This window comes from Drosophila melanogaster, chromosome 3L (genome assembly GCF_000001215.4).
Source record: "Drosophila melanogaster chromosome 3L".
Taxonomy (NCBI): Eukaryota; Metazoa; Arthropoda; class Insecta; order Diptera; family Drosophilidae; genus Drosophila; species Drosophila melanogaster.
Genome location: NT_037436.4, coordinates 11,719,587 through 11,732,059, shown reverse-complemented (window position 1 = coordinate 11,732,059; position 12,473 = coordinate 11,719,587). Strand labels below are relative to the sequence as shown.

Below are 12,473 nucleotides of genomic sequence, written 5' to 3'. Positions count from 1 at the left end.
TCATAACTGTGGCGAAAGTAAATGGGTATTATTAGACATATGTTGAGCCTCATCATTCAATTTACTATATTTATAGTATGCAGAGCTTTTGTCTATGAGAATATAATATGGGGATTTCTTAATCAGTTAGATCTGTTGTATTATGAATAGTTTTAATCTGCCAAAGATTCAATGGACCAGAGGGCAAAGGTGTTAGCCTGCCCTCGTAGTACTCATTTTTTGTAGCCTCCAAATGCTCATCCTCGGCCTGATATTTATATGTACTGATCTGAGTGATAAAATTCTCGATTTCCGAATTCTCTTGCGGCCCAATTGTCTCGTCCTTCAAAACGTGCAGCAGTTTAGCGCTACATTAAATCATCTGGTTAATAAGAGTTTGCTACTGATTTTTATATACTCACATGCTTAAAAATTGGGCTTCATCCAGACGCAAGTTCACCACCATATTTAGAATATACTTCAATGGCAGAAGACGATTCCGTTGACTTGAATTTGTAACCTCCGATCTCCTAATGCGCATGTTTTTGATCAAGAGACTAAGGGATTCTTTAAAGATAATATAACGTAGCAGCCAGGAGTCCAAAGCACTGCAGTTCATATCGATCAGTCGAAGATGGGCAGTCAAGGCAATTGAACCCTTTTTGTTCACGTTGGAATCTTTGTAGATATGCAACTGAATTACCGACATGTAATGGATATAGCTCTCAATCCGATACTTTATGAAAACATTTATAAGATCTTCTATCTCTGTGTCCAAACATTTTATTGAAGACTAGGATTAAACAGACGATAATAAAGTTTTACTAATTATTCGTATTCCCTAAAAAAAAACATTAAAACGGAACTCTTACCATTTTGTATTTCATTAGTAGCTTCCATACTCGATTGGTGGGAAGGTCAAATTCCTCCGTCTTTATGAGTAGACGAAACATATAGTGCATATCGGCAACATAAGTATTTGAAGGTAATTCAGGCGGTGATTCACGTGGTGGGGAGGTTAATACTTCCAAAATCTTGTCATATGCAGCAGAGTCAAGGCTTAAATATGGCAGCTGGTTGATGTGCATTATGAGAGTAGAACAAACAAAAAACTTTGCTCTTTTTAAGTTTAATTTTTCCTTTCTCAACTCAGAAACGCAAAAGTCTTGCAGCTGCTTTACCAATCCAGATACCTTGTCGATCATCTCGCCGTCGGAATCCTTGAGATCTCCGTGCAAAAGAACCAGCATGTTAGCCAAACTTTCGGAGCCATAAAGAGCTGAAATTCGAAAACCATATTCCAGTGTTCATTTCTATTACTATTCATAACTTACTTATATTTTCATTTAGTGTAGGCATTTCTAGCACAAATTTGGCGAGTGTTTCGTAAATGTCCGCCACATAGCGAACATGAAGCTTATTAACCATTAGGACAGCATGAATGCGCATATAGCTAAAGGCATATTCCTTCAAGAGCTGCTGCATTTCCGGGCTCTCAGGGTCGGTGTTGTTCAGCCGGAGCTGTAATGCAGCTTGTTCATCTCGCAAAGCCCTCGACGTCGTAGTATGTATCTGAATGTTTCCTGTTGCACCCACAGAGCGCGATATATTCACGTAGAGCCTTTGGAACTCAGACTCAATAATGGTGTCATCGTTTAGGAAATTCTCCAAACAGCTGCTCTCCAAGTTTAAAAGCAACTGCAATAGAAGTAATAGATAAGTATTCAATTTTTTTAGAATACTCCTATAGCTTACATCAGCATCACACTCTGCTACTGAGTCAAAATCGATCAAATCATATATACTGTAGATCAGCGGTCGAGTGCCATTTTGTTTTGATGAGGCCTTCAAAATCCGAGACCAGACTCGCAGTAATTCGTTGACCTGGTCACGAGCCACCGGCAGGGAGGTATACTCTGCCATATGCATTTCAAAAATTATGCTTGCACATTGCGCAGCAATAAGGCTCAATTCAATACGAACATTCCGAGCAGTGAGCACTCGGGCGTAGAAGTCGAACTCCTGTAGCGGGGGAAAATACTGAATGAGAGTCTTTAGATAGCGCGTCAGTTCATTTCGAAACTGTTCGTAAGTGATATTTTTTCTGGGATTTTGGGGTATCTTCACATAGGTCTCCAGAATGTGCTGTTCTATTTCCTGTTCTTGGTGCTGTCGCTGGGATAGTGTAATGTAGACCTTGGCTGCCATAGAAGCAACAGTCGCCGACGAAACTGACATTCGCAGGACAAGATGAAGGAGCTCCTCGTGGAAACGTTTTGTGAAGCACTCTGCACTGGCTACATTTCTACGATGAAGAATCAATTAAAATAAACAAATCAATTATTATAAATGACTAATTTATGATTATATAGTATATGATCTCGTACCTTTGAAGAGTCATTAAATACTTCAGAGTGGCCAAGAGCAAGGGTTTGGAATTGCTGTCCTTGAGAGTTTCAAACTGTAGCACAACATATTTCACAGTAATCAGTTCATTGGTAAAACAACGCAAATGATGGCTGTGTTGCGAGTTCTCGGCGAACTGCCTAATCATGGACTCCAAGAACTCATAAGCTTTAATATAGCAATCGTCTTCGGACATCTGTTGGAATAAAATATTTAATAGATTTACTGATAAATATAATACATTAAGTCTTACCACAACCGTCAGAATGCAGTATACAAAATCCAATGCGGATTTCTCGGGGCCACAGAAAGTTTTGTAGTGCTTACGGAAAATATCCAGCATGGGCGGAACCACCACATCGCAGGTTTCCTGATAGCTAGTCGGTCATCAATATAATCACGAATGTCAATATTAATTTATATTATGCTTATAAATTTATAAAGTATGATACTGAACTGGTCTTAGATATGGGGATTTCTTATATATAGGTACATTAAAGAAAATCATAATAAATCTTATTTTACTTACAAAATGCCATAGCGAACGTCGACGGTGAGCGCTAGGCAAATTCCCTTAAAGCCCGAAAAGTTTTCATATTTGGGCAGCAATTTGGCCAGTCCGCCAAGGATGCTGAAAGCTGGAAAAGGTATTCAAGTCGGAAGGCAGCACAGCTATATGGAATTGGAGACAATGTATAACTATATAGCTTACACATTCTGGCCAGCGGTTCGCAGATATATCTATCCACGGAGGTGCTGTTGCTGAGCTGCATGTTCTTGCACATCGCCTGCACCACCTTGATCCACTTCAGAATCAAATTCAGGTAGCAAGGTAGCGGCTGGGTGAGCTCATCGAACCTGGTGCCCTGGGAATCTTTGGCCAGCAGTTCGCCCACTTGGGCCAGCAAACGGGGCAGGCGATCCAGGAACTTATCCAATTCGGTCATCACCAGTGGCACCGGATCAAAGATATAGTTGGGATTGGCATCGCGATACGGATGATCTTGCGTCTGGCTGAAGGCCTGGACGCTTACGTTGAAGTTTAGGCCCAAGACACGGAAGCACTGGCCCACAAACTGGTGTGACACCTTCACAATCCAGTTATCCGGGTCAGAGGTCACGGCCTGCAGAAAAGCAATGGCGAATTCCCTGGCCACTGTCTACATTCCACATTACGTCAACGGTAGCATAAGACACGATAATCCCACATACTTACTTCCGTGTTACCAACTGTCGAAATGGCGCTTACAAATTCCATTTTAAAACGGTTACTTAAACTGACGCCAAGTTTTAAAAACTTTCCTTCACTGAGCATCCGTTTTGTTTTGATAAGTGCCAGTGCTGAAAATAGTATGAAAATGGATCGATAAGCTTGATCAATGGATATCGATTGATTTTTGGCGCGCAGAAACATTCAAAATTAAATTAAACATTTTGAAACATAATATTTACATCACATAACTATTTATATTATATTTTCAAGGGTGATGATGAACACATTATATACTTTAAGTCCTTTTCCACAATTGTGCGCCTTTGAAATAAAATCCAAAGTTGAGATTTCCAACAAACAGTTTATTGAGAAAATATTCATAAATGTACATTCTGTATTCAGTAGCATATGCTACTAAATGCATATATTTACAGCGAAGATGCACATGTAAAATTATCGAAAATGTCCGAGCTTCGAGCAAGGGAAATGCGCTAATAATACAAAATTTACATTATAAATATTTCATGTTCACTACATATGTAACTAAAATAGAAGCCTAAATTAAAGTAAATACAGTGTTCTTCAAATCTTTTTTTTTTTTTTTTTTATTAATTTTTTATTATTTATTGAATCTTCCCTTTGTGTTAAGAGACTAACAATAAGTGTTCAAATCTTAATCTAACTTAATTAACTTTCACTTAGTGATAGTTTTTTTTTTTTCATTAATGCCCTAATAAGTTTATTGCTGGGCTGGGAGGTCGTTGCGGTGCAGCCGGCTTTGACTGCATACTCGGATTAGTTTTCTTGCGAGGGGATTTGTATGGGTGGTCAGCTTTTCGTTATACTTCGTTTTTTTCTCAGCTATTACTTCGATTACTAATTTGATTTTTAGGTCTCTGTGTATGTTTTCGTTTCGAAGGTACCACGGCGCTCCAGTGATAATTCTCAGAATTCTTGACTGTGCTCGCTGAATAATGTCTATGTTACTTCTGGATGCGTTGCCCCACAGCTCGGAGCCATAAGTCCAGATAGGTTTTAAGACGGAGTTGTATAGAAGAGCTTTGAACTCCAGACTAAGTGGAGAGCGAGCATTTATGAGCCAGTGGAGGTTCCTTGCTTTAAGTTTAAGATGTTTCGATTTGGCTTCTATATGTTTGCGCCAAGTGAGCCGCCTGTCCAGATGAACTCCCAGATATGTTACCTCGTCGGCTTGTGGAATGCATATGTTATTCAAGACCAGTGGTGGGCATGTTTGTTTGTTTAAGGTAAAGGTAACCTGCTTGCATTTTTGAACATTTATTGAAATTCTCCAGTCGGCAAGCCATCGTTCTACAGATGTTAAGTGTCGGGATAGGAGTGCCGTGGCTTTTATTGGGCATTTCGAGCGACTGAGTATCGCGGTATCATCAGCGAACGTGGAGGTTGTTAGATTGTAGTCTATGGGGAAATCCGCCGTATACAGGGTGTATAAGATTGGACCCAGTACACTGCCTTGCGGCACTCCAGCTTCGATTGCGCAATCGCGTGAAGTGCTTGTATCGCATCTTATTGCAAACACTCTGTTATATAGGTATGACTTCAGTAGCTTATGTGTGTTTTGGGGCAACAGCTTGATTATTTTAAACAAAAGTCCATCGAGCCACACTCTGTCAAATGCCTGCGCGACGTCTAGAAAAATGGCTGTGCAGTATTCTCGATGTTCAAAAGCAGTACGAATTTCTGACGTGATTCGGTTGACCTGTTCGATGGTTCCATGTTTTTCTCTAAAGCCAAATTGATGTGTTGGAAGTGTGTTGTTTATTCTAAGATGAGGGCTAATCCGAAGGAGTAGCATTTTTTCAAACAGCTTTGAAAGACATGTTAGTAAGCTTATCGGTCTATATGATGATGGCTGCGTTTTATCTTTTCCTGGCTTTGGAATCATTACTATGGTCGACTTTTTCCATTTTTGAGGGAAGTATCCAAGCTTGGCGATTGCGTTGAACAACAGGCAGATGTGAAGAATAGCACACTTTGGGAGTTCAATGAGCATTCTTGGAGTTATTAGGTCGTAGCCAGGCGATTTTCTTGGGTTCAGTTGCTCTTTGATAACCTTTGCTAGTTCACATGGTCGGAATTCAAAGGGTTCTTGAGGATCTAGATTGGCTGCTATTAAAGGAGGGAGAATAAATGTGTTGGTAGAGGGATTTGGTCGGAATACATTTTGTAAATGGTCAGCGAAAGCACTGGCTCTTTCTTCATCACTTCGAAACCAGGTGCCAGAGGGACTTCGGAGTGGCATAATTGGCGCTATTGGAGTCTTTAGGTTTCTGTGAGCTCTCCAAAGAGGGTACTTAGTGCTGGTGGGAGAGAGTTGCTCGATATATGAACGTTGGCTGTTTTTTTCCTCTTGTTTGAGAGCATTGGTAAGCCTGCGTGTGGCTATCTTAAGCATGTGCTTAGTAATTGGTGATCTATTAGACTGCCAATCCCTTCGTAGGCGTCGTTTATCTAATACCAGCCGCTCGATTTCGCGATTAGTTTTGATGTAGTTTGGTTTTGCATACGTCACTGGCGGGGTTGAAGCCTTTGCAGCCGAAACTAAAATGTTTTCAAGAGTTTCCGTTGACTTGTCTATATCCTCCTTTGTAGATAATGCCGTCGTTAGTTCTATGTGTGAACAGACATACTTTTGATACCTTGGCCAGTTTGTTCTAAAATTTGTGAGTCTATACGGTGGGTCGACGATGTGGGGGCGAGTTAGCATATTTAGAAAAACAGGTGAGTGATCTGATGATAAATCTGCTAGTGCTTCGGCGGTGACCATGTTGCGGGGGACATGTTTAGTAATTGCAAAATCGATCAGGTCTGGGATTTTTCTTGGGTCTGCTGGCCAGTATGTAGGCTTACCCGGGGATACATAGTCTAGCTTGTTTTCTGGCTTCGTAAGCGCATTGTACAATTGCTTACCCTTTGGCGACACAAGTCGAGATCCCCAATGGGTGTGCTTGGCGTTATAGTCACCCGCTGCGATGAACCTGTCACCTAGTGTGTTAAAGAATTCCATGAATTGATCCTCAGAGATTGGAAAGCGCGGTGGGCAGTAGACTGCGGCTAGAGTCGTTGAACCATTGTTGAGTTGTAAGGCTATGGACGTAGATTGTAAGTAGTTTTTGTCAAAATTGTTTAAGTGGTGGTGTTTTATGCGATTTCTGATGAGTATTCCAGTGCCTCCATGAGCTTTACCATCTGGATGATTTGTACCATAGAACAAGTATCCTGGTATATGAAAATTGTTTTTATTTGTGAGGTGCGTTTCTGATAGTAGCATTACGTCGATGTTTTTTTCGTAAATGAACTGTGTGAGCTCTTGTGTATGCCGTGAAACGCCATTTGCGTTCCACAGAGATATCCGTAGGGAAGCCATTATGGGGATTTTGAAGATACAAGAAGTTGAATCAGGATATTTTGGTTTTTCATGAGCTCTTGCAAAGTATTTTGCATGAACGTCATGAAGTCTTTCATGCTTTGCTGTAGGGATAGCATCATAGCTTCGATGCCACTTTGTTGTGTTTGTTGGATGTTTGTCGGTGTATGTTCGGAATGAGCAGTTCTTGTCGGTGGGGCGGGCACTTCTAGTCCGGATTTTAGGGCGCTAGCGAAAGAAATTGTTGGAGTAGTGCTTGGGACAGTTAGGGGTGGTTGAAAAATCGGTTGCGGAGAGTAGAAATTGACTTTGTTGTATGTATGTGCTGTGGCAATACGTTTGTTTAGGCGGCTCTTCAATTCTTTGTACACCACACAGCCTCTGTAGTTTGCAGTATGTTTTTCCCCGCAGTTACTGCATTTCTTCACAGACTTATCGTCCTTGTTTTTGGGGCAGTTTGCGGTAGTATGAGGTTCGCTACAGACAACACATACGGACTTAAGGGTGCAGTATGCCTTGGTGTGGCCGTATTCTTGGCAATTAGTACATTGAACTGGATTGATACGTTTGTGCGGCTCCTCCACGGTGATCCTCCGATGTAGCAAGTACTGTAAATTGTATATTGGGTGCACTTCGTTTTTCTTTAGTGCCTGGAGCTCTGGTTCGAGTTCTATTTTGAATAGTGGCTGCGGAACTTTGTCTTTGTTTAAAATATTAATAGCTGTCTTTGCAGAAAAGTTTTTGGCCTTCAGAGCCTCAATTATCTCAGCTGGTGTCACTGTTGCTTCAATGCCCTTAAGTACTACCTGTAGCCCTTTGCAACTTTTTAATTGGTATGTGTAGTAGTTTTTACCAGCATCATTTAGGTATTTAGTCACTATACGGTGGTCTGCTTCTGTTTGGATCTGTAGTTTTATTTCATGAATATTTCCTTTTTTAAGTGGGATAATGTGGAACTTGCTGTCACCAATCAAAGCAACGAGTTTATTTACAAGTGCATTTGTACTTTGTTCTCGTATGAAAATTGGTGGAGGCCTGGTCTTTTTTGGTTCCCCTACCGTTTTTTCGTTGGGTTGTTCGGTCGCAGAATCAGCCAAGATAGCATATCGGTTTGAATTATTTACTGCAGAGTTTTCATTGCCGTTGTTGGTTCGATTGATTTTGGGTTGATTACCTGCCTTATTGTTTTGAGGGCTGAGCTTTCTCTTGATTTGGATGTAGCGATCCATGCCAGTCTGCACAGTCGAAATCGACTTCTGCTTTTGTTTTGATTCTTCTTTACGTGCATTATTGTTGTTGCAAACGGTCAGTGCTGCTGAATTATTTACAGCTGGCACAGCGATAATTAGTTGGGCCGCTGACGAAGTTGATGTTGTGGCAGTTGCCAGTGAGGTCACTGCACTCGTTATTGCAGTGTTACAGTTACCCGGGACGGTCGTTTGGCGCTGCGAGAGGAGCGGGGTAGGAGAGGCGGTCTCTTCGCTCCACGACTTGTGAGCCGAAGCAGGCAGAGAGGGAGAGCAAGAACGCGGTCTGTCGTTCGCTGAGGGCAAAAGTTTCGAGTTAGTTGAAGGTGAGGGTGCTCGATCACCGATTTGCGGTGAGACGAAAGAAAAGTATGCATTGTTGCGTTGTAAAGAGAGCCGGCGCTCGTCTTGTTCACATTGTCGCTGAGAACGTATGTCGTTTTGATTCATTGTTCTAAGTCCACATATAACAATTACCAGAACAATATGGAATAATTATTTATTTTAGTAAATAATTACTATAGTCAATAATTGTTAGTTGTGCAAACTGCACTTTACACTTTGTGTTTAACTTTCACTATACTGTTGTAGTTTTTAGAACTTGCTATTCGTAGCTTGAAAGAAACACGTCTCCACCCGAAGACTGAAGACTGATTTGAAGATTTGATTCTTCAAATCAAATCAAATTTGCTACTTAAACGCCAGAGCAACAACTTATATGTTTTGGTGAAGAAAATCGCCAAAAATGCAAATACTTGAATACATGCCAACATTTTTTAAATGCGACCAATCTGTTTTACTCTTGCCCAAGCAAAATGACACTGGAACAGGTATTTAGGGGGCTATCGAATGGGCTGTGAGACAGGCACTTTAGTGACCCCTTCGTTTCCACCGCGATCTTAAAGTTAAGCCAATTCCGGCAGCAGATCTGATCTTTTTGGTTTGAATGCTAAAATATGTCTTGTACTTGAATTCCCTGGACGTTCCCATCTACCGCACTAGTACTTCTTTAGTTGTTCGTAGGTAATAAAAAATATGATATTCCACGGGCCCATCCTCACCCAGGTGGGAATGAAACCTTTGTACAGGGCGGGTAGACCTTCGTTCCTGATAGTCTGTACAGCACAGTCTAGGCTGCCGCTATACAGCTTTGGTGTGGCTGCTGCCGTGACCACTCCATTCATTGTTATGCTAACGGGACGCTGGTTCATCAGGCGCGTCTGCAAGAAGAAATAGATGACAATACAAGCTTAAAAGGCACGTAGGCTTTACATACCCGGATTACATCAATAGGCGTTGAGGCAATGGCACTGCCTAGACTGGCAATAAAGCTCGAGCTGCAATTTGGGAAAATTAGGCACTATGCTCGCGATTGTTATACGTCACTTACATGAAATGATTGCCAACGTGATCTCCGAAGGCATTCATTAACTGCAGCTTGCAAAAGTCGTAGACGGGCAGCTCAACGGAGGCGATAACTACGGCACGCTGAGCCGTCGGACCCACACCACGCCACAGTCCACGAACGCCCTCGTATTTGTAGATCTCACCGAAGCAGCCCAGCAGGCCCTTGTGCTGTCCCTTCCCATGCACCTGCATTCGCACTTTCAGCACGTCCGTGGGGTTAGCAATGGCCGAAGAGATCGCTCCCGCCGCCGCCGCGCACAAAATATTGCTCCACACACGCTCGCTGCCGTCCTCGTTGATCAGCAAGCCGCGTTCGTTGGCCAGCTTCTTCAGGGTGTAGTAGGTTCCAAACTTGATGGTGCCATAGGTCGCTTGTCTCAAAACTGCTGGCCAAATACTATAACAAAATTATTAGAGTTATCAAAATGCAATAAAACCAACAGTAAAAATCGACTTTAAACTTGAATATAATCTATTGAAATGAACTCTGACTTGGGATCAATATCAGATACGTAGCCTAATGGTTCGGTTGGCGGGCAAAGTTTGCCGACTGATTAAATATGACTAGAATATATTTTTGGCCGGCCGTGAGTAATCATTATCAATATATGCCTCCTACAGTACAATTTCAATAGCTTGAAACCTTACGTATGCAGTTTATGTTGTGTTTAAGTTAAAGAAATTCCAATTATGCTGATACAATCATTTAAATAGCTCACTAAGTGAGATTTAAAAGTATATCAAGTATAATTCTCTTCGATACTCTTCGACTTTTGGAATAGCTCATTAGTTCACCATAGAGAGATTCCACTGTCCGTGCACTCATTATGCTCCCCAGCGGACGAACACGTGACCGTCACGTTTGGCGCGATAAGAATGGCATGATGGTACCATGTTTTGACAACGTGCCAACCGGAGAACCCCCACAGATTCTTACCCGGAATAGAGGGCCCTCAGCCCCTCCTCGCGGGAGATTTTTACAAAGGCATCGGTCATGCCGCGATATCGCAGCTGCGAGAACGATTGGTCGATTTTCTGACCTTGGATTTGGAGGCGCGTCTTCGTCGTGTCGATAGGAAAGGTGCCTGCAATGAATAGAATTTGTTTACAAAGATTCGATCGCGGCGATAGCAGCTACCAGTGCATATAGCCGACGTCCCAGTTAGGGGGCGTGGCGTGCTGTACGCCCTGCTATGTACTTGTTGTTTACCAAATTCCGCCGTGATTGAGGCGACTCCGCCGTAAACGAAGGGCCGCCAATCCTTCACTTCACCCATATCCGGCGTCGCACCTGTTGATGTCCGGAATCGAAACGAATTGCGCTTGCCGCACGGAAGCGCTGCACTCTCGCCGCTCTGTTGCGCAACGAATTAGATAACCAAGCAGTTTTATTGGGATTCCATCGCTTAAATACTTTAAGTTGCCTAAAGTTTAGAGACACAATCAAAAACAACAAAAACAACTGGGGGCTGTAGTTCAGTGTGGTCGCAACTTTTTGCACGCGAAATATTGTTACATCTCGCAATTGATTTTGGTCACACTTAACAGCGGGAAATGGCTTTCCCGCCAAATTTGAATTGAAAAGAAAACATTTCAGAAAAGTTTTTCCCTGGAAAAATTTCCACGGGAATTATTATTAATTGTATAAAACTTCTAAATTTTTTTGCATTGGAAAAAGGTAAGCGAGAATTCAATACGTGGTAGAAAACTTGGCTAGAAATTTGCTATTCTACAATTTTAAATTGTGGAATTCAAATGTCCATGTAAAACATTTAAATAAATTTAGTAATTAACATTATGTTATAATTATTAAATAAAGGGTAGGTACATATACATATTTATTAATGAACATAATATGCTAATTTATTTAATTGAACTAACTAAATATTCAAATATTATACGCTTCTGTAGTTTATGGCCCAGTCTGTATATTTTATTCGAAAATTAATAATAATAAAATACCGATCAGAGATTAGCCAATGACAAATATTAATCGTAACGGTGCGATAGCATCAAAACAAATCGTTCACGATTCACAAGTCAAATGAAAAGTGGACCAAGAAACTCAGTCGTGCGACGAGTTTCAAATGAATATTTCATTTGCCACCGGTAACAAGTCGTATGAGCAACGGAGATCTGGGAATTCCTAGTGACCATGCCCATAGCCATGGCCCCGTGGTCCATCTGGGAATCCAGTGGTTCAGGTTCTGCGGCGACGACCTTAGATGGCATTTTGCATTGGTTTTTTACCCTCTTGTTTTTTTGCCCATCTCTCTCGGCATTTGTTTGGTTTGTATCGCTGGCAAATACGCATAATTATTGCTTGTTTTTTTGGCAAACGAAACGAAAATCGCTGGCAGTGTTTACTACGAGTTTTCTATGTATGTTTAATTCACGTCACTTGCCGCGAAACCGGATCGTGAAAGTCGCCGGCCAGATCGGTAGATCCAGTGGGTTAAACCCGAAAATGGAGCCGAACAAAGCCAACAAAGAATTTGGTAATTTAAATCTCTTCATCCCAATCCCATTGTTAGTCGCCGGCATAAATGTAATTTAATCGTTTCCAGCTTACTTGATTTTTTTCTCAACTTTTATGCCGGTTTCTGCGCTAAGTGATTTCTGCCATCGGAGCGTTGAATTCAAAACTCAAAATGCGGGGGAGTCGTCGCGTAAATTGAGCGTTTCGAATGTGGGCAAATATAATTAGCGGATTTATTCAGGAACTCTAGAGTGCCTTATCCGATTAATTGAAATAAAAATGAGTAGCGAAGCATTCAAAATTACAAAATACTCTAAACTTGCCTAGCAACTTTTT

The 12,473-nt window shown here is 41.5% G+C and overlaps 2 protein-coding genes across 3 annotated transcripts, besides 1 other annotated feature; both read right to left on the bottom strand.

The window, feature by feature from the left end:
- Positions 1–43: 43 nt before the first annotated feature.
- sunn (sisters unbound) lies at positions 44–3,712 on the bottom strand. Its single transcript, NM_168473.4, has 10 exons — positions 3,602–3,712; positions 3,098–3,545; positions 2,915–3,023; positions 2,639–2,762; positions 2,367–2,581; positions 1,735–2,284; positions 1,314–1,677; positions 852–1,258; positions 402–772; positions 44–347 (listed from the first exon to the last, which is right to left on the bottom strand). The coding sequence occupies exons 1-10, from the start codon at positions 3,641–3,643 to the stop codon at positions 119–121; spliced, it is 2,859 nt and encodes a 952-aa protein (NP_729739.3). The 5' UTR covers positions 3,644–3,712; the 3' UTR covers positions 44–118.
- A 229-nt stretch (positions 3,713–3,941) lies between these two features.
- Bmcp lies at positions 3,942–11,126 on the bottom strand. Of its 2 annotated transcripts, NM_140244.5 has the most exons (6): positions 10,869–11,126; positions 10,596–10,743; positions 9,642–10,055; positions 9,528–9,588; positions 8,903–9,471; positions 3,942–4,178 (listed from the first exon to the last, which is right to left on the bottom strand). In NM_140244.5, the coding sequence occupies exons 1-5, from the start codon at positions 10,933–10,935 to the stop codon at positions 9,250–9,252; spliced, it is 912 nt and encodes a 303-aa protein (NP_648501.1). In that variant the 5' UTR covers positions 10,936–11,126; the 3' UTR covers positions 3,942–4,178; positions 8,903–9,249. The 2 variants fall into 2 exon arrangements, with proteins under 2 accessions (NP_648501.1, NP_729738.1); NM_168472.2 differs by lacking the exon at positions 3,942–4,178 and having other exon boundaries at positions 8,735–9,471.
- Positions 4,188–8,897: a mobile genetic element.
- Positions 11,127–12,473: the final 1,347 nt, after the last annotated feature.

Excerpts from the sequence above, each read along its gene's own strand:
- sunn (NM_168473.4), bottom strand. The coding sequence starts at position 3,643 with ATGGAATTTGTAAGCGCCATTTCGACAGTTGGTAACACGGAA. Across the intron at positions 2,285-2,366 it reads TATTTAATGACTCTTCAAAG|AAATGTAGCCAGTGCAGAGT; the intron begins GTACGAGATCAT and ends TCTTCATCGTAG. Across the intron at positions 1,678-1,734 it reads TAGCAGAGTGTGATGCTGAT|TTGCTTTTAAACTTGGAGAG; the intron begins GTAAGCTATAGG and ends CTTCTATTGCAG.
- Bmcp (NM_140244.5), bottom strand. The coding sequence starts at position 10,935 with ATGGGTGAAGTGAAGGATTGGCGGCCCTTCGTTTACGGCGGAGTCGCC. Across the intron at positions 10,056-10,595 it reads CTGAGGGCCCTCTATTCCGG|TATTTGGCCAGCAGTTTTGA; the intron begins GTAAGAATCTGT and ends ATTTTGTTATAG. Across the intron at positions 9,472-9,527 it reads CGCCTATTGATGTAATCCGG|ACGCGCCTGATGAACCAGCG; the intron begins GTATGTAAAGCC and ends TTCTTCTTGCAG.